Below are 23,194 nucleotides of genomic sequence, written 5' to 3' on the forward strand. Positions count from 1 at the left end.
TAAGGGGATCAAAGTGGTATTATGTGCGAAATCAGCAGCGAGTCAGCAGCACGCAAAGACAAATATTTTTAGCTCATTTTTGTAGCCATTTCATTAGTATTATATGAACTCCTTTTTACATTTTCAGGAGCTCTAAAGTTGACTTTAAAATACATTCCTTTTAAGTTGGATCCTTGTGTCCCTAGCTGTATTCCTCTTGTGTAAAGAATTAGCATTTTTAGATGTATTAAGATTTTTGATTAACTAATTCCTCTTGCACGCTAATTAGGGGGAGCAAGTCCGTTTGTCATTGCTGAAGGGTGAATTCGCAGTAATGGGGAGGTAACCAGGAGGCATAGAAGCTTGACTCATAGAATGTGATTGATTTTCAATGAAGGCAAATTATGTAAAAAGAAAATGTTTTATAACTGCTTGAGGTACCTTGGATGTTTTAATTCTACATCTACAATTTAATGGCTCCCTGTCATTCTTGCTCTTTTGTTCCTCTGTGAGTGTGTCAAGCCTGTGTGTCTTTTTGACTACAGTGGGCGTCCATTCAGCCATCTGCTTGTCCGTCACAATCAGCTTATGTATTTCCTACCCCATTTGTTTCACTGCCTTATTTGCCTTTTCCCCGCTTCGCTTTGTGTCACATCCTCTCACTCTGCCATCCGTCCATTCCGATTTGATGTTTTATTTTCCGGGTCATTGAATTTTATCTCTCTCCAGGTTTCTGAGCGCGCTGGCAGTGTTGGCGGAGCGTCCAGAGCTGGTGGAGAGGGTGATGATCACCAGGACTATTTGCCAGGAGGGGGCCTACCAGGTTCGGTTATGTAAAGATGGGACGTGGACGACGGTGCTGGTGGACGACATGTTGCCCTGCGATGATTATGGCTACCTCCTCTTTTCCCAGGTCAGAAGAATGTATAGAATCTGGAAAATGGATGCAATAACCCTGCAAACAATAATAGAGGCAATTTTAATAGAGGTCGGTCATCAGGTGGTCTTAGGGTCTTGGGGTTAGGACAGGCAAGTTCCTCCACATTATACTGGGAAGGTGAATTTGTTGTCCTTTATAGTACCCTGTTATAACAGGAAGCGGCTAATACTGCAACAATGAGTCAATGAATAGAAGTTTACTTTGCAACTGTTAGTCTGGAAACGATCAATAACGCAAACAGTTATCAGTTGCAGATCTAGTATACTGCCTATACTTCTGCTACTTATCAAGGTCTTTATAAAGATAGCGTTTTACTGTGCCAAATATGCCCATAAATCTATTTTTCTTTTGTCAATGTTGGGATCCCATTGATGTCTTACATACTTTTTTGTTGTATGGCAGAGAATCTGGTATTTAGGTGCGTTCAAAATGTAGCATTAACCATGCCTTCTTAAAGTCTTGAACCCTGCAAAAACTCAGAATAATAACCTATTAATGAGTTCATGTTAGTTAATTATGTAGCTTTTATGACAAAGTACGTCTCACAGGACCCAAAAGAGGAGCAATGTGTAATTAATCAACATTTACAGAGAGAAACAAAGCATTGTATTATGCAACACACAAAGCACACAGCAGTAAAAAAAACAGGTGTACCAGACATAATGTAAAAACAGCATACTTTTATCTACACCTTATCTTGTCGAACCTTCGTGGCACCAACACCCTTGTTTTCTCAAAAGACAAATAGAATAGTTGCTGGGTAGGCTAGGTCAAAGAGAATTCCATCAAAAGGACTCGGCATGCAAGAAATGCTGTAACAGCAGTGTGTGTGTTAATTCTCAGATAAGAAACAATTGTTATCAGAATGTCATGTTCAGAAACAGTTAAACATCTGAGTCATGGCCAGCAGGTTGAGAGCCAGGTTTAAAATAACATCCTGTTACGAATGTATCTCTCACTGAGTTATGCTTATGTTTCCTCCCCCCCTCTTCCTCATCATTCCAGGCTCAGAGGAAGCAGTTATGGGTGGCGCTGATTGAAAAGGCTTTGGCCAAACTCCATGGTTCCTACTTTGCCCTGCAGGCAGGGCGTGCCATTGAAGGCCTGGCCACGCTCACTGGTGCTCCCTGTGACTCCCTCATGCTCCAGGTCAGCTCCACCAACCCCCGAGAGGAGCCCATTGATACAGACCTCATCTGGGCCAAGATGCTCAGCTCCAAAGAGGCTGGGTAAGAGAGCAAGCACAGGGTGGAGTTACCCCACGTACACAGCAAACATCTCATTTGAGAAGACTCTGTAATCACAGCTACAAACAGTAAGGTGATACAAAGCATGTAAAGGTGCTTAGTGCCAATTTACAGCATGTGTCCATAACAATCGAGGGCAGGGAGTCAGCACTTTGATACGTGAGCTTTCAACACAGCATGAGATGAGTAGCAAAACTCTAGAGGGCAAATCATCATCTGTGGCCAAACTACAAGTCCACCTGCCAGAAGCATTATGTAATATATTAAAGATACCAGAAAAACATTTGTGGGAAAATTATAATGAAATTTCTGTAACTGTGTTACCAAACTAAAGATCGCTTACCTGTTAGGTTTCTGATGGGCGCGTCTTGTGGTGGAGGAAATATGAAGGTAGATGATGCTGTGTATGAGTCTTTGGGTCTGAGGCCTCGACATGCATATTCCATCTTAGACGTACGGGATGTCCAGGGCTACAGGTAAGAATGGACTCTTTTACATCATCTGTAAGTTGCTGTTTTATTCTGTTTTTTTAAACATAAAAGGAAATTCAATGGTTATAAATTTCTACACTTTGACTAGAGCTACACTGAAAATGTGTCTCAAGATTAGGTTCAGCTCGACAGATGTGTCTTTTGTCAGTGACTTCATGCCTGTTGAGAACAGGTGCACACCCGTTCACTTCAGATAGCTTTGTGAGCGCACACCGAGGGTTCGTCAATCCTACCTGTAAGAGGAAGTCAAGAGCGGCCAAAAATCTGAGATGTAATTTGCTCAAGAGACACTTTAATTTACAGCCATAAAGCAATCGGAGTGGAAGATTGGGCCTCAGTGCTTGATCTAAAATGAGCTCTGAGTCCTCCTGCTCGGAGCTCCAGGAGATGAGAAGCAGCTCAGAAACAGGGACCAACTTGCACTTTTTGCACTTCCCAATATGGTTTTCCATTATGCCTCCTAAGTTTTTCACTGTATGGAAGAGGCAGTAAAAGGAAATGAGTTGTTAAAATGCAGGCAATCAAGCATAAACTGAGCAATATGAGTATGCAGAGGTGGACATGCTGCATTGACAGAAAGCTGCTGTCACTTTAATTTGCTCCTCTCACCGCTCTCACTCTCTCTCCCTGTTGTCCAGGTTGCTGCGGCTACGTAACCCGTGGGGTCGCTTCTCGTGGAATGGCAGCTGGTCAGACGAGTGGACAGACTGGCCACAGCATCTCCGCCATGAGCTGATGGCTCATGGCAGCAGTGAGGGGGTCTTCTGGATGGAGTACACTGACTTTATAAAGTAAGAAAAATGAGTTTATTTCTTAAATCTGTCACCTAGATTGGGTTAACTTCATAAATCTCTTCTCCTCAGTCATTCCCAATTAATATTTCTGCCTCCTAGTGGCGCATAGGTGTCATTGCTGAGATGTTTACTCTGTCTGTGGCCCAAACATATTGCTGTATGAAATGCAAAATGCATGACTTCTTAAGAGTATTTACACCATAAAGGACTAGCTGTGTTGAATAGCAGGTGTCAAATCTTTTGTCAAGAGATATTTTAAAATATCCTTTTATTTGTGCCATAATGTACTCATATAATATGCTAAACGAAATGTAATAATCTCATGCTACTCTAGCTTTTGCTGACCATCTGGTATTGACACCACATAGAGTGGTTTTTGTTGTTGTTTCTGTAGATGATCATGCACTGGTTTCCATATGGAATTGTGTACCGTATTTGTGTGTGTGGTTGCTGTGGTAGCCAGAGATTTGGCAGGCATGGCTTAGACTTGTCATGACTCTCTGTCTCATATTAGATTAATCCTTTTGTTCTGACATACACACTATTAAGCATTGACTAGCGTTTTTCTGGTTTTTCAGTGTGTTTTTCTGCGTACCTCTTTTATTGAATTGCCATTTTCATAGGCCAGTGGCCTTGCAGCAGTCAGTAAACACTGCTGCACGTACCAGCCTGATTGAAAACAAAACTGAAAGCAATCTGAGGGAGTTGTAGCCTTTGGCTTTCCTATAACAACAGCTGAAAAACGAGATAAAAAATGTTGTGCAAAGACAGCTGAAATTCTCTAGATTATTCATTACCTGCAAGAATGGACCACTATTACCTAGAGAACCATCTGATCAATGGGAGGAGTTCGCCTGGATAGCAGGTTCCCATATGTGTGCTGTCTATTATACGTATCCCTTCTTCCTAACAAACTAAGAGTCCAACATGGCTGTCCTCCTGAACAGCTCAGATACGGAAAAATATGTTCAGCCTAGAGGAGAGTCCCATCTGTCTTCTAGCTGTTTATTGTTTTCCCCTGACAGACAAATAATCTCTCGGCTTCGCACTATATGACAAAACTGCAATCTCCCATCACTTGTTTTAGTGCGACAAAAGAAAAAGTGAGGAAATTACAAGGCCTTATATCATCTTATCAAGTGAACAAATAGGACCGAGAACACTAAACATGGGCACACTGAAAACAAACACTAGGAAACTACAGGTTCCATCAGCAGATGTGATTGTCTGTTGTGATCAAAAGCAGCTGTAAAATTCTGCCTCTTCTTCTTCTCTCATCTTCCTTATTGTCAAGAAGACAAAAGTAAGATGTTGTCAGGGTGAGGTTAGGAAGTGATGAAATGTTGGAAAAACAGACTGAAAGTGCTGAAGAAAATGTCTCTCAGGGGGCTTTTTCTTTGAAGGAAGAGGTCTGATATGTTAGCAAGGTAAATTGTGTTTGTACAGCAGCACCCTCAGAGGCTATGCTAATGTTTCTTGTAATGCATACAAATGGACTTGGCTCATGATAGGGTGAGATCTGCCGGTCACACTGCTGTTCTCTTTAGATGGGTGGGTTCATATGTGGGTCTGGAAACCTTTCACAAACACATAGGCTCTTCCTGTCAGTGCTATATATATGGACTAAAAAGTCTGCCTGCTTTTTATTGTCCTCCCTAAGGTACTTTGACTCAGTGGACATCTGCAAGATCCACTCAGACTGGCAGGAGGTGAGGCTACAAGGCTGCTTTCCCAGCAAAGCCAGCGGGCCGGTCACGGTCACAGCTCTCACTGTGCTGGAGAGGACAGCTCTGGAATTTGCTCTCTTCCAAGAGGGAAGCAGGTAGGCTGTCATTAGGATTTCTCAGCCCGCACACACTCCTTCTTTCCTACTCATTATTATCTCTAAATTCTTTTCTCTTTTTTTTGTTTTCAATCCACCCTCCAGGCGCTCTGACACAGCAGACAGCCACCTGCTGGACTTGTGCATCATGGTGTTCCGTGCCTCCTTTGGAAGTGGAAACAAGCTAACTCTGGGCCGTCTGTTAGCCCACAGCAAGCGGGCGGTGAAGAAATTTGTTGGCTGTGATGTCATGCTGGAGCCGGGAGAATACGCCGTCGTCTGCTGCGCCTTCAACCACTGGCAGATGAATGTCAGTGGAACGGGAGGTCCGCCCACTCCCAGTAGGTGTACAGATGCTATGGCTACCAGAAGCTCTTTGTCTCTTTTTATATTATATTGTCACATTCTCACCTCTTCTTTTTTTCTCAGTCTCAAGCCCCACAAGTGGAGCAGCACGGCGGCCCAGCCAGGACTTTCCTGGATACATACTGGCCATCTACAGCTCTAGGCAGGTGATGGTAGAGCAGGTGGAAGCAACCGCCACCACGCTGGCCGACGCCATCATTCTGCTTACAGAAAACAAGGGAGAAAGACACGAGGTGAGACACACTCACTGCACATTGTTACAGATATTAAGCAACTGCCCAGTCATGGATAGTCCACTTGTTGTTGGTTGCATTGGCTGTTTGTTCAGGGTTGTAGTCGTCCTGGTTGATGAGGTTTAATGGCTGAATCTGAGCACACAGCTCACTCCGATGTACCACTGCATTCATCTATTAACAGTGAAATCATCAATAAATGCCAGTGTGCCAGTTCCATTGGCAGACTGCTCCACCATGTTTGAGAAATAAGGGGGTGTTTTGTGCTGCCCTTTTTTTTCTCCGCATGTTTTCATCCATTTGGTTTGATTAGTGGATCCCTGATATTTTCACAATAGAAAACTATTTGCAATGTTGTATTTTTCTCTACATAATCCAAAGTAACAGGATATATATTTTGACAGTTAAAAGAGATACAGTATATCTCAGAGACAGGCATTTGTATTTTAATGTAAACTAACTTAAACTGAATCATCCAATATTATATTTTTAATAGAATGGTCTAAAGCACAGACCCAAAAAAATATACATTATAACTCATGAACATGAAGATGGAGAATCTTTGCAACTCTTGGAGCCTCTTGGAGATAACACTTTAGATTTTCTGAATCCTATTCTGCACATTATCTCTCACACACACATGCATACACATACACACAGCCACTTAAATCCAAGGAAACAATTTATTCTGGCTCTTCTGAACAGCGATTTCCTGAAAGTACTGTCATGTTGGCTTGTATGGGAGAGCTAGGATAGAGCTTTTAACACACTTGAGATCATCTTTGTTAAATGATTCAGCTCTCCAGGAAGTCATTGTTTTCAATAAGTATGCTGAGCATTTTGAAGCACCTGCACAAGCAGTAGTCTTTTAACAGTGTGGTTATATAAAGGATTCTCAGGTATACATAAATAATTCCAACCAGTGAAAAGGCATTTTGTGAGCATATACATGTGTTGCAGATATTTTAAAATATGATATGGTGTCTTTAGAGCTAAATCTCTCCTTTTTTCCTGGAAAGAAGTAAATATACACATGAAGAGTAATAATTTCCACAACAAGATAGACTGGAAAAATGATCTGACATCATGTGAAGTAAGTGTCCTCTGCATGTATTTTCTGCTCTTACATCTCTTTTTTTTGCATTTGTGCTCCCAGGGCCGCGAGGGCATGACATGCTACTACCTGACCCACGGCTGGGCAGGGCTCATTGTGGTGGTGGAAAACCGCCACCCCAAGTACTACCTCCACGTCTCCTGCGACTGCACTGACAGCTTCAATGTGGTGTCCACACGCGGCAGCCTCAAAACCATTGACAGTGTTCCACCCTTACACAGGTACACACACCCCTCTTCTCACTTTGTTTTAACCTTGGTAGGAACCTGAAAAGATAACAAGAAAATAGATTAAATGCTGCGGGTACATTCAGTTCAGGTGCGACAAACATCCACCACAAATAAACACGTAAAAAAAACAGTGATCCCCACAGGATTAGTGCTCTATATTTCTTAATAATCTACCTCAGGCTGATCCCAGCACAGTTAATAGCAGCCTTTGTTTTCTGTTGGTCCCTGTTGGACTCTGCACTCTATTACAGGCAGAATCAGGCATGCTGTAGCTGTTTTCACATCATTAGGTTTCTCTGAATTTAGTTTCTTTGGATGAATGTTTCAGTTGTTAATTTGGCACATTACAGCCCTCATTAATGTAAATCTAGGACCTTAGCACTTTAAAGTTAAAGCCCACTTAATGGGAAGCTGTAAAATGTCACCATGCATGAAAACCATGTCTTTTATTTTCACTGTCCTTCTCTAACAAGAACATTGTGTCACATTGCTTGATGAAAATATATTCTCTTGGTTGCTATTATACAGTCAGCTCATAGGTGAAAGCATCAAGCAGCTCTGCTTGTATTCAAGAGGTGTTTGTATCCTATTCATATTAATTAAGGTGTGAATAACACCACTAAAGGCAGTAAGGGTTTATTTTTCCACTGTATTTTCTCAAGCATTTCATTGAATTTATAACTGATGTTGAAAAGCCTAATACTTTTCAGGTGGTCTTTGCTTTATTAATATTCTCTGTCTCCCCCTGCAGGCAGGTGCTGGTGGTGCTTTCTCAGCTGGAGGGAAACGCTGGCTTCTCCATCACCCACCGCCTGGCTCACCGCAAGGCTGCCCAGGCCTCCCTGGGAGACTGGACACCCACCAAGGCTACTCACAGCCCCCAGCTCACCCCTGACATTGATGGCCTGCACCGGCCCAGGCCTCTATGACCACCGCCCACTTTGTCCCATACGCACAGACACTAATCCAATGAACTGTCAGACCACTGGAAAAATCAGGCAGCAGTAGGCGAGTGATGTGTGGAGCCCTCAAGCATGGAGAAAGATGCAGTTTTTTTTGGGATATACACCTGAATGTAAAGAGTACCCGGGCAGCATGTTTTTGCTCCCCTTCTAGTGCTCCATAAATGCTGAAGATTTCTTCAGGCCCACACACCCCCTCTGTCCCCTGCCAAGTGGATGTGCCATGTCAGGATAAAATGAGGGAATGTGGGCCTTGTGAAATGACAATAATAATTTACCCAAGGATCCAGTTCACTTGAAATTCTGGATGTTTTTGGTAGCTGGTAGAAAGCGCTGTATGAAACAGATGTCAACCCTCGGTTTCATATGCTTAAAGACAACCCTGCTTCAGAAAAAAGCCAGGGTGAAGTGCTGAAACTACTGAGCCGGCCCACAGTCTATGAGCCAATCACCCGATCAGACATTTCCCCTGCCCTCCACGTCGTCGTCAAAGACAGCTTACAAAGTGGGACACCTCTGTGGGAGTTTATCTCACCCATCCTCAGTAGGGTACTTTATGAGCCAAACCCAACTCATTTTTTATTTGAGACTTTTATACACAGCCCTTGTTACAGTCATGTCCATATTTGTGTTTTTGTAGAAAAAGCCATCATCCATACCGTCTGTCCTCCTTTCTCCATCATCTCCACAGTGCTGTCCAGCACGCTCTCTAGCTCAGGACCAAACCCATGATGTGTTGGACTCAAGTTGATGTTGTGGCAGGTGTCCAATTCCTAGAAAGTTGGATTAGCATTATTTCTCTCTGTTGTCTCTATTGTTTGTGGTGTAGGAGGTGCCACATTTGTTGTGCCCTGTAGTGCTTTCCGTTTGATACAGACATATAATTTTGGCTTTCTCCCTCCAGAAAAAAGCGAAACATTATACCTCCTTTCTCATACTTACTTTATTTTGTTTTCTTGCCACTGAAGGCAAATTCTAATCAGTGTGCGAATTTATCTGATGACTTTGCAGTTGTTTCTGATGAAGCCATGTAATAGATGAGATGATATCCAGGCCAAGATCTCCTGTTCAATGCATTGGTCATTGTTTACAGTCTGTCTTGCAACAACTTGGGAGATCAATTGATATTGTGACAAGCAGACAGGTTACAAGAAGCTAGCAGTCACCATACAATGAATCAGTGGTATTTTCTCCATGGATTATAATCCAATATAACAAAGAGTCTGGTACTAAACCATTTTTCTCTGCATACTTTCATAATCTAATCTAAAGTCTCTTAGTACAGATTATTAACTTCACAGTTGTCCCCTCAGGCACTATAATTCGGTACTGAAGGTCAGTGTGTTCAGTTTGCCGGTATGTTGATTACACTTCAGTGTACTTAGGGAGTACTAGAGGAGCTGGTGGCTGTTTGAATAGTCGCTTTGCCCAGGGGGAGCTCTTAAGAGGAGCTGCTGAGTTTACTTTTAGGGGGTCAGGGACCACTTTTGTTTGCTTGGGTGCAACAAGCGTCTAGCCCATCCTCCCACAAGAATACACTGACAGCATATTAGCGACGACGCAGAGTCCTCATGAAATAACAAAATACTGCTTTGTCAGACTCAGTGCACACATAACAAGAGAGAGAAGAGACCCCGAAGACACGTTGTGACACAGAAAATAGTTCTCTTAGAGTCTGTGTTGTTTCAAAAGATGGGTTTGCCTACAGCTGTTTTATGTAAGTCCTTGTTCAGGGATTGTTCGTTCCAATTTCTCCAGTGTCAAAGCCATTACTTCTGATTCTCTAAGGATCTGTCAGTGCTTGCCATGGCAACATGGATGTTTCATCAGACAGAGAGGGTAAAGATTAATGCGGTACTATAGTAACAGGATAAAGTGGGAGTCAAGTAAATGTTGATGTCTTACTCATATGTAGTGAAATTGGACAAAAACTTGAAAGCAAATGAGCTGATCTCATTGTCCTTTTTTTGTCAGCATTGATATTAGATGGCAGCATTGTGTCCCAGTGCTTTCAGTGGGAGGTCGTGCTTCAGGACAGCATTGTACTGGGTCTTTAAGGAAACCTGTTGTCAGCTGACTTAACTGTAAATATGTTTTCCAAAGAAACATCACGTGTATTGAACTCCGTCTGTTTGCCCTGTGTGAGTGTGTGTGGTCACAGCCAAGAAGCTGCGAAATCAGTGTCTAATTTATTTGTACAAGTGATTTGCAGGCCTGTTTTCATCTTCTTCCTCCTTTTTTTATGAATAACTGTTGAATACTGAGCTGATGAGTGACAGATAAAGGAATATGATCATTTGTGGCTTTAGTTTGAGCCCAGAGGGATTAGCTTGACAAGAACTGCACTGAAACACCTGCGAAGATGAGACACCTGAAAATTAAGTGTCACTGCTGGATCACGTTACATTTACATGAGATTATTATTTTTCTTTTCTACTATGTTGTTCTGTCATGATTGTCATTTTGGCTCTTGCTGATGTCCTAATGAACCAAGAGTCCTCCTTTTCAGTTAGTTGTGTTGTTGGCTCTTCTGTGCTTTAGGGGCGCCCCCTGCTGCCAGAGAAGAGATGGTCATAGACAGACCAAGCAACATGGTCTCTTTCTCTTCTCTGCCTTTGTCCTGTTCTCTCCCTCTTGTAAATTGTACAGACTGCAAACTAAAGTCACACAAAAAAAATGAAATGACACTTTTAAAACTTGTAAAAAATTAAAGTATAATAGTAGTATTGATTTAAAAAAACGTAACCTAATGCTGAAAAAATGACGAATGTGATATATATTTTATTGATCTTTTTTGGGGGGGTTATGAGTATATGTGTACAAAAATATGTATGTTCATTTTCAATCTCAGGTTCCAATGGACCAAATAAATTTTTTTAAATTATAACAGCACTGGTCATTATTGTTAATATGCCTTTTTCCTCCCCTTTGGGCATTGCATAGGTTGGATAGGCATGATTGTTCTCTCTAAGAAGTAAGAGGAAGTTTTGCACTGTAGATTTTTAAAAAACATATACGACTAATGAAAGGATGGTTTATTTACATATTAAACATTCATTTACTAGACTTTCATTGATTTCACAGATCTGCTTTCTGCTTCTCCTCTGCTCTTCATTTCCGGCCCTGTGATGTACCTCTTCTCATCTCCATTTCCTGCTGAGTGAAGAATATTTTCTTCTGATGTATATGGTTCTCTGGTACACACAACAAAATCCCTCCACCCGTGAGTTCCTGATCTGTGTCTGCACCACACCCCTCCCTTCTTTCTAAAAATGTACTTATGCCCTGGTTCCCACTTTCCTCCATAACAGACCCCCCCCCCCCCCCCCCGCCTCCTCTCCCCAGCCCATCCCACTCAGTCTTTCCTTCCTAACCTCAGATGACAGGAGGAGCAGCAGTCTTCAGCCCACCCTCTTCCCTGAAGTTTGACAGACCCCAGCAGACACAGCAAGAAGGCTCCATAAGGTGGAGCATAAGGAGCTGTCAATCACCTTCATTTTTCCTGTACAAAGAAAACTTTGGAATCATCTAGAAAGTGCTCTGCTCTTCAGGAACCAAACAGGTATGGCCCTGAAAATGTATCTCAGTGTCAAGACATCTTCTCATTAGTTGGTTGTGCGTGGCAAAGAAGCATGGAAGTGTGAGAATGCTGTGACTAGTTAGTCAGTGGAAAGACTGTGGATTCTGAAAAACCAAAGGGGCTATAGTCAGCATAGAAATCTATGGGACATCTATTCACTTTGCTTGGTGTTAAAAGGTACAGAGTTCATTAAAACAATAGAGGAGAAACTTTTTTTTAAGTCTAAAACTTGGAAGCGGTGTGTTGTTATGTGTGATAAAGTGAAGCAGTTGTATTAAGGAACTCAAATGAATCATGGCCTGGGTAAATACTTTTTACAGTTTGGTAATAATGTGAGTAAATGTGCAGCATGTCTTCCACCAAGTCTTCACAAATCTAAAGAAAGATCTATGGAGCTATATGAGCCACAGAGACATGCCACCACCAGATGATCAAATTTCCTCTCCCCTCTTATTTTCCCTCATGTCAAAGCCAAGCAGATAAATCATGTGGCATGTAAGCAAGTGTGTGTGTATGTATGTATGTCTGTCATGGAGACTTAGGATTTCTGTCATGGGCAGAGACACAATGATGCACCTTGAAGAACATGCCTAATGGAGCTTCTGCTTGTCTGAGATTTGTGTGATCCTCTTGTGGTGAGCTTTGCTGTCATCAGGGCCCCATAGTGGGACAGACAGAGGTGCCTTTTAAAGCATAAAGGCAGTCCTGATCTTTAGGCTGCTATTTCAAATATGTTCAGAAGAGGTACCTCTGTCTGTGTTGAGATTAACGTCTTGTATAATAGGAATTTTGGTTTTCCATATCTGTAAAATAATGACCGTACTTTGTGCATTTGAGTGTTATTATTATTTTTCAATTTTTTAATGTGTGATCTTCTATAGTGGAAAGCAAAGGTCACAGCATGGCAGCCCAGATCCCAGCCCTCCCGCAGTCCTACGCTCCAGCCACTGACAGTGTCTTTTCTGACCAGTCTGGCTTTTACTCTCTGGACTCAAATGTCCCTGGACTGTCCAAAGTGATTCTCAACAAGCTCAACATGAAAGACTATGGAGAATACAGGTAAGAAGTACTTTCACAAACTTATAGCAGCTACAGATAAAACTAATCTTGTGAGATGATTAATGTCAGATGCTGCTTAGGGCCGCTCTCGAGGGAAACGCTAAAGCCATCTCATTCCGCAACTACAAGGAGATGTTCCAGAAGATGGAGGAAACCTTCAAGTTCTGCACCGGCTGCAACAAACTCCCAGCGCATCTAGCTGAGGGCCAGACATTGAAACGCTGCGTGAAGTGAGTGCAAAGCCATAAGTGAAGAGGGATACTTAGAGAGATCACAAAGAGTGTTTACTGTTGATTGACTCCCATTGTGTGTGATTTACATTATCCTAGCATTAACACTGATTAACATTAATCATTGTGGACAATTAGAATATTTTAAGGAACTGAAAACCATACACACCTCTGTCATCGCATAGGCACGATATTGTTTTGATGCTGCTGTGCAATAGCTGTCATGTGTGAAGCATTACCAGCAGCGGAATGATAAGCCACCAATGTGCAGACAGACACTACATCGGTGGACAATGGCCAGTGGCAAATATAGCTAAGTCCCCTGACTGTGATTCATCTCTCTGCAATTCTGCAGCTTATTAAGAGCAGCTCAATGGACTTCATACTGTTAGAGCATCACAGAGTGTATTTTAAGGAGCATTTTGAGAATATTGTGTCTCATTGTCTTTGTTCCTCATTTTTCTCCTGGCACTCTGCTTCTCTTTCTATCGCTGATACCCACACACTTCTTGTTGTGAGTGTGTTCCCTTGAAATCCTCAGCTGCCATTAACTTTAACAGCAGGCACATAAGGAACAGAGATGCTTACACAATAAAAAAAGAACTTTTTTGCTAAAAGTAGCATATAGACACTCCAACTGCTGACCTCCTCACTCTCATTCACATTGCTCTTCTTATTCTCTGCAGTACTATTTAATTCTAATTCTGTAACTCAAGGGCACATCTGTTTTCCTACTTTGTTTTGACTGACTTTGTCACACTTGTAAGCCTCTTTTGGAGGATTAGTAAGCACAAAGTGCACCATGACAGAACATGGAGGTTGATAAATAATTTTATGTAAAATCGGGGTGCAGGGTAGAGTAATATAATATCCCAACATGCCAACTGCTGCAGGCTGTCAGACCTCTCATCCAATACATTACCTCATCACCTAAAATGTTTAACAGCATGTCCATTCAAACAGGTCAAATAGCAGTAATAAATTCCAGCTTCTGCCTTCTGGCATGAGCCTGTCGCTGAATGAGAAGGTCAAAATGTTGGAGGCACTGGAGACATATTTTTCCGGTTACCAACATCCTCTTAGAGAGGATCCTAGGAGCCTAAATAACAAAGGGGACCTAGCAAAGCACATGCTGAACTTTGAACCAAGACTCAGCTCTTTTGTCTTTAATGAAGGGGTAAAGATTGAAATTGTTGTGTTGTGCTGCTGGTTCATTTTCATGCCTTTCGCACTATTGTGTTTTACTTTTTTCTGTTGTTCTCTAACAGGTGCTTGAATGTGTACTACTGCACAAAGGACTGTCAGAAAAAGGACTGGCCTCAGCATAAAAAGGTCTGCAAGACTTTGCGCCTGGTTGCCATTGACAGACTAGTGGAGTGGCTGATGTTTACTGGTGAGGAATTAAAAAAGCATTGCAGTGGAACTTTAAATTCGTTAGTTGTTCTTTGAGCTAACAAAACACAGTAATGAAATGACAGGGATGAAATGCCAGACAGACGAAAAAGTCAAAGAAATCCTTCCGCCCTGGTATCACTCACTGTTCTGTTCTACCGCCCTTACAGGCGATCTTCCATTCTCCACTGAGAAGTGGTCCAAGTCAGCATCTGAGGTGAAGAACTGGGATGACTGGCTTCCCATGCAGGGAGACCTCATGCAACGCCTGGATACCATCTTGTCTGGTGCCAACATGGCAAACCTTTGGAAAAACGTCAGCAGGCAGCAACCAGATGACGCTGACCTGCGACAGTCCTTATGGCGGGTTCAGAGCGAGTTCCTCTCTCGAGTTCTCACCGTTGGGATGGCCATCCAACGTTTTAGCCTGAACCCATATGCCAAACCCCTCACGATTCACCTAGTAGGAGCCTCACACAATGAGACAATGGGAGCCAGGCTGACTGACTTTGACGAGCTGAACCACATTTTTCCTGGACACCAGGGCATAGAAGTAGTGATGGTGGGACCAGAAGTGGTGGACGGCCCTATCATGAGGCCTCCCCTCAGAGCATTTGGCCCTAGGCAGAGAGTCTACATCAGTGGCTCCAAGGCCCTCTACCACCAGTTCTGGGAGAATCAGGTGGAGAAAGAGGAAGCAGCCAAGCCTGACCTGGTGATTGGATTTCATCCTGGTATGTGCTCAAAACTACCTGCCAAACATAAGCAAACAGAATGTGATAGCCGTATTAAAACCTCAAGAGAGGCCTGAACTCTAATGACCATAATGATCACTTTGGCTATGAATAGAAACAGCTTAGCTTAAGTGGTCAGCTGCCTCAGAGAAGCAGTGACTTGTCTTCCTTTATATTCATCTGACAATTACCTCTTTCAGAGAACAGAGAAAGTAGGAGATTTGTAACTCACTGGATCAGGCCCATTCATTAGCACCAGGCTTTTATTGGGGATTTGGGTGATTAATGGTAGCAGCTGGGAAAGAGTTTGGCGTGCAATTGCTGGACTCAGCATAATGTCAGCAAGTTGCCCTTTTTGGAAAGGGAGCCTCCCCCACTGCCACACACTCCCTTTAGGTGCAAAATGACTCATTTTAAGCGGTCTCAGCACTAGCAATAATCTGACTTGATCTTATTTAACATTTTTTGTCTGGATATATTAAATACAACACCAAGGGCAACCACAAATAGCAGGTTAGAGTGAAAGTGATGACACCTGTCCATCCCTTTGTCCATGCTCACAAACCAGCACCTCATTAAAGTGGCTATACTAAAACCCTACAACTCCTAAGCTCAGGTACTAAATCTATTCTTTCACCCTTTAACCTGCAAATCATCAGTAAAGCCCCGACCCGAATGTACCCATAACCCCCTGACTCCATTATCGCTGCAGGCTCCATGGAGCTAAATATACAGGGATCAGTCATCCTGAGAGCAAACTGCCTGAGAGCCTGGCTGCACATTATACTGCAAAGCTGGCAGAGCGCTGCATTATGACAGTGTTTAGGCGATAGGGGAGCAGAGAGCATGACGAAAGAAATAAGAAAGAGAGAGAGTGAGAGAGAGAGAGTATTTGTTTATATTACTATATGAGAAGGGAGAGAGGGGATGATGTCAGCTTTCATAGGAGAAGATTGATGTGGGTTTTGCAAAGTCATCCATATACAGATAGACAGCATAACTCATAAGCACAACATCCAGATTGCTTTTAGTTACATGAGATGAATTTTACACCTCGACACAAAGTGTATTATCAATACACTTGCAACAACAGCATTATCCACCATATGGCTTAAATTCACACTGGTGGGTGATTATCCTTGTCATTAACAGCCAGACCATAGCTTCTCTTTGTCACCTTATCTCCTGGATGTCTGAACCTCTAAACACTTACTCCCCGTTGAATGCTTTATCATGAGGAGCAATATAACCTCTGGGATGTTCATATCTTGATTTTATGCATTATTCAAATCAAAATCCCCTCTTCCTGTAGTTTGAGTTCCCTGGGAAGACGTGGCAGGCAGCGGATAACATAGCATCTGTGTGCTAGTATCACCAGCCTTAAAAACCTCAAAGCCGCTTCCCAATGCACAATACACACCAGTGTGTGCAGTATGGTGCACACACTGGTGTGTATTGTGCGTTGGGAAATGGTATTTAATGAATTCATACATGCACACTTATTTTTCATGTTATTGATTAGTGTAAGAAGATTCTCTGTAGCTTGCCCGGTTTTGTCTCACTCAAGGACACTTCAGCTGGATGGATTTACAGTATTTGTTGCCATGTTAGCTTGAACCACAGTAATCTGGCTGAAGGGCAAACTTTTCAACACACTACACTCAACAGCTATAAAAAAAAAACCACACACATACAGATATAAACCAGGGAAAAGTGACATCTGTCAGTTAATATGCTGCAGGATTATGTGGCCCAACCTTCCTTTAGCTCTGCTGTGCTGTGTCTGTGTGTGACTGAGAATGTCATAAAAATTTCAGCTGGCATAGTGTGAGTTAAGTTCCAGCTCACTCAGGTCAAACTGAAGTTCTTAAATGAGGTCCGATTGTTTTATAGTAACACTACCTTTGTCATATTGACTGATAATTAAGCATCGCCAGAAGGAATTATATTCTAGCTAACAAGGAAAAGACACAGCCAGCTGGAGTCTAATCATTTGTAATCTGTTTGATCTGCCTGTCACTGGGGGAAAAGGACTTTTTCCTCTGTCGGCCAGTAGACTGGAATGGGGGAGTGCAAGAACTTTTTGGTGTCAGTATCACTCAGCTGACTCATGACGAGGGTAGAGTTTTTAGAAGCTAAAGATCCTCACATTTCCCACAGGAGCTGCCAAACAGACAGAGGCTGAATTTGCATGGAAACACACTACAGCTGCTGCTTGTGTACACTGGCAATAGTTTTGTTAACTTGTTGAGCTACACAGGATCTTGTTATAATTGTAATAATATGAGGCATTATTGACAAGATGATCCCTGTGCTCCCTCACTTTATGCATACATTACTAATACAAAGCATGTGTCCTTTTTTAAACCAGGTTTCCATGCTAACCAGGGTCTGGTTGAAGGTTGGCTCCCCACCCTTTTGCTGCTCAGAGACTACAACATCCCTTCTTTCTTCACTTTGTTCAAGTAAGTTCCATCTTGTTTCATATTTTATAGCAGAGATAATAATATCCAATGTCCTAAGAGAAAGAGTTAACATCTTTGTGCTCATTTTCTATACCATCTGCTGACTCCTCCACAAAGACATTTTTAATATAGAATGACCTCCTCTATGGCAGTGTCTTGGTCTCCCATGTATCTGGTCTACCCACTCCTCACCTTACTGACCCTCATCAACATAGTCCTTCATCATGATTGGCCCAAGACCAGATCTTCTCCTTTTTATTTCCCCTTGTGGCAAAGAACAGCTTCCTTTTTGTGCAAAGGCCAAGTTAAAGAAAAGATTAGTTTCTTGTGCTGCAGGCACTCTCATCCAACCCCACCCCCACCTCCACCCCCTTCAGAGTGTTACTCAGCAAAGTTAGATGTTGTCCTCCTCTGTTGATGCTGTTCCTCAGGAATATCTCCTTTTTTTATCTCTTCTTCCCTTCGCAGTGAGTTGGAGCTAAAGTACTCGCTGCAGATCCTCCTCGACCTGGAGGTGCACGTAAGGGATAGTGGACCCAATCCCTTTACTTCACAGAAACCTGAGCAGGTCCAAGCCTGTCCAAACAAACCCCCGGTGTACTGCAATTCTCATTATGTCTGCTTTCAAGGACTGCTGCCTCAAGAAGACATGGAGGAGACATGTGCAGACAGCTAACAGTCCTTCAGTAAGACATTTGGGGGAATTTTATGAGATAAATGGCCACATGAGAATGGATGCAATCTTACTTTTGTTATTTCTGGCATTTCATTGTGAAAATTGGACATTCACAGTACCAAACACAATCATTTGTGTTCTAATGGTATCAATTAACAATGCAGATTGCAGAATTCACTCAAAAAGCTTGTTTCAATGGACGATGGCACCAGCGGGGCACAATCATTTCTGATGCCCTGAAGTGACACTGTTGTTGGATATAATGGGTCATTGTTGTACTAACATAATGAGACCAAAATTAGTGCCGTCATCATTTGATGGCTTCCTGTGATTTGTTCAACAGCAACACCAATCCCAGAATCTCACAGCAGCTGCATGAAATCAGATCATATGCATACTAATGTAGCACACAGTGTCTGGAGTTCATTTAAGGATTTAGTGTTAGCACTGTTCAGTGGATTTTGTTTAATTATCATAATAATAAAAGCTGTTGAGTGTTATAAAATACAATACATGGGCATTCATAGTGTTGTTTTTTGAGAGTTTGGTTTTCTCCGAATCATTGTGTGTCCCCTGTCAGGCATTATTGTTTCAGACCCTGAATAATAAAGCATTCTCATTAACCTTAATGTATGTTGGGAGAAATCATAGAATGCAACTGCACAACATTCCTTAGGGTTCATTGATGTTGTTATGGTGAAACAGCTTTAACGGTGTGACACTGACCTCTTCTGGATACATGTGGCAAAAGCACAGTAGCACAGAATTTTGGTTAAATCCCTCAGAGTGTTTAGCAGTGAAATCAGCAGATAATTATTTTTTTAAAGATATATGTTACTAATTGAAAAAAAATAATGTATTTTATTTCACAATAATTGCTTGTTTTATAGAGAATGTTTGCCATAAATGCCTCCTCTTTTATTGTTCATTGTGTTTTGGGAGTTATTTTAGTTTTGTTGTGAAGTCTTGTGGACTCCGGAAAGGTCTGGATTTGTCAGAGCTTTCTAGAAGCCAAAGTACAGGGGGCTATATCTGGCACAGCAGACCCCCACAGGCTGCAGGAGCTCACATATCAAACCAGAGGAGCAGCAGGAAGCAGCTGAACAGCGCCTGGTGTTAGACTTATGTATTTTTATCAATTAAAATGACAGAAAGTCAGAGGTAAGTGGAACACGTTTTCCCTAGTTTAGTTTGAAACACTCTTCTAAATGCTCATCTAAAAACAATGTCTGTGACTCTGACCTTGTGATTGTTAACAATGGTGGTGTGACATTTTTTCAATGTCATTTTGAGATGCAACCACGGCCTGATTTTGTTTGTGGGTTCCCCACTTCCGTTTATTTTCAGCTTCAAGATCCTGGTGTCATTTTTTTTGCAAGTCTTTCATACACCAGCAAATGGTCAAGTCTAAAAATAGAAATGCTGTCTAAGATCCCATGTGGCCCAGTGCTGGGGAGTGTACAGAGACACCGTTTTTAGTTTAAGTTGTGTATTTTGGACATTTAAAGGACAACAGTTCAAAATACTGTCTGGTTGGTTTTAGTAATTGTTTATATAATAATTAATGTTTCCAGGTCTGTTCCGGAGACCAAGGCAAAATCCATGGCCTTCCGGTCCCCAAAAGAGATGTTTGAAAAGATGGAAGAATCCTTTAAAATCTGTGCTCATTGTGAGAAACAGGCCAATCAGCTTTCAAACCCACAGAACCTGAAGCGTTGTGCAAGGTAAATCTCATCCAGTAAGCCTGTCCTACCAACATCATTATATCAGTGCTATGAACTCTTTCTGTCCTTTCTTTGCTAGATGCCTGAATGCCTACTACTGCTGTAAGGATTGTCAGAAGGAGGACTGGCCTAAACACAAGAAGTTCTGCTCACAGCTGCGACTAGCTGCCATTGACAGAGTTGTGGAATGGCTTGTGTTCAAAGGTAACATCCTAAATCCAAAAGAAAGAACTGTGTCTACTTCTATAATAATCTTATTTATTTATCCTCTTCTATGATCAGGAGAGCTTCCGTTCCCTACAGAAAAGTGGTCCAAGCCTCAGTCAGAGGTGAAGGGTTGGGATGACTGGCTCTCCATGCAGGGAGCTCTCACAGCACACCTTGAGCCCATCATGAATGGAGAAGCCATAAAGGACCTGTGGACCAATGCTGGCCGGCCGCGACCCGATGATGAAGACCTGAAGCAGTCGCTTTGGAGAGTTTGCAGCGAGTTCTTCTCCAGGCCACTTACAATAGCCTGGGGGATTCGACTGTTTGGTCTCAATCCTTATACCAAACCTCTCACCATTCACCTGGTGGGAGCAGGCCCCAGTGAGACGCTGGCAGCCAGACTGACAGACTACGACGAGCTGAACAACATGTTCCCAGGACACCAGGGCATTGAGATTGTCATGGTGGGACCTGAGCTTGTTGACGGCCCCATCCTGAGGCCGCCTCTCAGAGCGTTTGGCCCCAGGCAAAGGGTCTACATTAGTGCCTACAAGGGCCTGTACCATGAGTTCTGGGAGGAACTGGTGGAGACAGAGGAAGCAGCCAAACCAGACCTTGTGGTTGGATTTAATCCTGGTAGGTACATGTAACCTTATGTTTATCACATCATCATGACACTGCGAAGAAAATTCTAAACTGTTTTTGCTGACTCCACATGTGAAGGGTTTGATGCCAGTCAAGGCCTGGACCAGGGTTGGCTTCCCACACTTCTGCTTCTCAGGGACTATGAGATTCCTTCTCTCTTCACAGCTCTCAAGTGAGTGTTCTGGAACAACATCCATGGACACTAGTACACACAGTAGTAACCACATGAAATATAACAGCCATTTCTGACAGCAGCATGTTTGATTGTCTCATAATCTTTTCCTCTGTACACAGTGAGACAGAAATGACCTACTCCCTGCAAATCCTGTTGGAGCTTGAGATGGACATGAAGGGAAGTGGAGCCAACCCCTTTGCCTCACTGAAACCAGAGGTTGTGGGCTCGGGTCCCAACAAGCCTGCTGTCTTCTGCAACTCCCATTACTTCTGCTTTCAGGGACTGCTGGAGACAGTGGAGTTTGAAGAAGAACCAGAGGAAGCCTGACAAAGATAATACTGCTGAGCCCCCCCCACACACACACACACACGCACATGCACAGACACAAACTTGTTTTTTGCATTTATATTTATGTATTTCTTATTATGTAATTACATGAAGATGCTTTAATTGCTTTAAAAAGTGTTTCAATACTTGTACATATATGAGAACATGATATTTGCATTTGGTATCTCAGTTTTATGGCCTGTCACAGTTGGGAGATTTGAATATATTGTCTCCAAACTATTATGTATGCAGAAAGGCAATAAACTTTGTAGTAATACTCAAGCAACCTTGAACAAAAAAATGTAAAATACCAATGTGGAATGTGGTCAAATACACTAATAAATAACACTAATCTTTTTCAGAGCATCGCTTTTATATTCTGGCCTCTTGTATGTGTCTGTTGCTGACAGATTCCAGGAAACATAGGTTTCCATTTCTCTGTAATCTCATTTTCAAGTGCACATAATGCAAGTTACATGAATTTATATTCATTGAGAATGTAATTTGGGGTTCATATTTCAAATCTGCTCAAAACAGCACAATGGATACTCATCATAATCACACACCAGTTTATGTGCGCTTAAAGTTACAGATACCGAGCAGGGTAAAAATAAGATCCAGTGTGAAAAGAATAAGATTCACATAGGTAAAAAACGCAACCATAAACTCAATGGCCCATATGCAAAAGCTGGGTGGGCAATCACTCGGACGAGGATTGTTTTTGAACATGAAAATGGGCCACATGATAGCAGTAAACACATACAGCATCACAGAGATCACCAGAAATATAAACACAAACCTGTCCAGATTAAAGGGCAAACAGGTCTTCAGCTTTTTGAGGATGTTAGTGGCTATGATCAGAGGGAGGAGAGGAAACGGTATGATGTACGCTATAACACACACGATCAGGGCTGGTTTGTCTCTGTAACCAGTCAGTGATATGAAAATCATGCAGCTCACAAAAGCCTCCATCACCTTCCAGAATCCAGGAAGAGCAGCCAGGTAGCTCCCCTTCTTCTTGTCCATGAATTTGTCCTTTAGCACTTCAAGTGTGTAGAGCAAGGCAGTCAAGGAAGCAAAAATTGTCACGATCCAGCCGTACAGGCATTTGAGGCAGGCGTAGAAGTTGCCATAAGTAATAGCAACGCTGACCGTCATGAGAGTAGAGGACATGGCCATTCCTGTGGCGAAGTCCCCCCAGTCCATGCAAAACATATTGAGTATGATGTCAAGCTTGAACATCTCTATAATGGTGATAATGAGGGTCATGATGGGGCAGAAGGCCCATGTGAACATAGCATAGTTCCAGTAGGTATGGCTGCTCCCTCCTCTGAAGGCAGCCAGGACAAAGGTGACCAGAGAGAGCAGGATCTGAGCCATGTGCAGTCCCCCTCGTCCAGATAACAGAGTAGAGGGACTAAACACTGCCTTTGACAGGGTTTCCTTAATATCATCGATGATCCCCATTTCTATAAATGAGCTGGGGGGCAGTTGAAATACTTTCTCTGTATGAAGTGTGTCCAAGAATCTGCAGACGTGAACCTGCTCTGTGGCTCCTCCTTTTATTGCCTTCATGGTTTGCATAATATTCCCTGTATAGTCTGATAAATGGATACATTTGCACTGCAGCAGACATAAGAACATGAAATGCCTCGGTCTGAAGGCATGACTCAGAAGCCAGTACTGTCACATAAAAAAAAGTTTTAAAGGATTGTGTGGTTTGTCTGTGTTGCCCTGTGATGGACTGGTGACCTGTCCAGGGTGTACCCTGCCTCTTACCCGTAGATAGCTGGGATAGG

The 23,194-nt window shown here is 42.5% G+C and overlaps 4 protein-coding genes across 4 annotated transcripts in view; 3 read left to right on the forward strand and 1 right to left on the reverse strand.

The window, feature by feature from the left end:
• capn15 (calpain 15) overlaps positions 1-11,065 on the forward strand; it is a 33,177-nt gene extending 22,112 nt beyond the window's left edge. Inside the window, exons 4-12 of the mRNA XM_028430833.1 lie at positions 709-892; positions 1,925-2,148; positions 2,517-2,642; positions 3,296-3,448; positions 5,112-5,273; positions 5,379-5,614; positions 5,703-5,872; positions 7,029-7,207; positions 7,968-11,065. Coding sequence (XP_028286634.1) covers positions 709-892; positions 1,925-2,148; positions 2,517-2,642; positions 3,296-3,448; positions 5,112-5,273; positions 5,379-5,614; positions 5,703-5,872; positions 7,029-7,207; positions 7,968-8,145 — 1,612 coding nt within the window. The 3' untranslated portion in view covers positions 8,146-11,065. The remainder of the gene's footprint in view (positions 1-708; positions 893-1,924; positions 2,149-2,516; positions 2,643-3,295; positions 3,449-5,111; positions 5,274-5,378; positions 5,615-5,702; positions 5,873-7,028; positions 7,208-7,967) is intronic.
• Positions 11,066-11,542: 477 nt separating this feature from the next.
• Positions 11,543-18,824, forward strand: LOC114452161 (putative protein MSS51 homolog, mitochondrial). Its single transcript, XM_028431317.1, has 7 exons — positions 11,543-11,740; positions 12,640-12,817; positions 12,898-13,047; positions 14,316-14,440; positions 14,610-15,173; positions 17,545-17,638; positions 18,107-18,824. The coding sequence occupies exons 2-7, from the start codon at positions 12,660-12,662 to the stop codon at positions 18,312-18,314; spliced, it is 1,299 nt and encodes a 432-aa protein (XP_028287118.1). The 5' UTR covers positions 11,543-11,740; positions 12,640-12,659; the 3' UTR covers positions 18,315-18,824.
• A 539-nt stretch (positions 18,825-19,363) lies between these two features.
• LOC114452324 (putative protein MSS51 homolog, mitochondrial) lies at positions 19,364-21,438 on the forward strand. Its single transcript, XM_028431578.1, has 6 exons — positions 19,364-19,475; positions 19,889-20,038; positions 20,118-20,242; positions 20,321-20,884; positions 20,972-21,065; positions 21,188-21,438. Exons 1-6 carry the CDS (start codon positions 19,459-19,461, stop codon positions 21,393-21,395), a joined length of 1,158 nt encoding a protein of 385 aa, XP_028287379.1. The 5' UTR covers positions 19,364-19,458; the 3' UTR covers positions 21,396-21,438.
• A 527-nt stretch (positions 21,439-21,965) lies between these two features.
• LOC114452597 (myeloid-associated differentiation marker-like protein 2) lies at positions 21,966-22,862 on the reverse strand. Its single transcript, XM_028431983.1, has one exon. It carries the CDS (start codon positions 22,860-22,862, stop codon positions 21,966-21,968), a length of 897 nt encoding a protein of 298 aa, XP_028287784.1.
• Positions 22,863-23,194: the final 332 nt, after the last annotated feature.

The sequence above is a fragment of the Parambassis ranga genome, chromosome 19, assembly GCF_900634625.1.
Source record: "Parambassis ranga chromosome 19, fParRan2.1, whole genome shotgun sequence".
Classification (NCBI taxonomy): domain Eukaryota; kingdom Metazoa; phylum Chordata; class Actinopteri; family Ambassidae; genus Parambassis; species Parambassis ranga.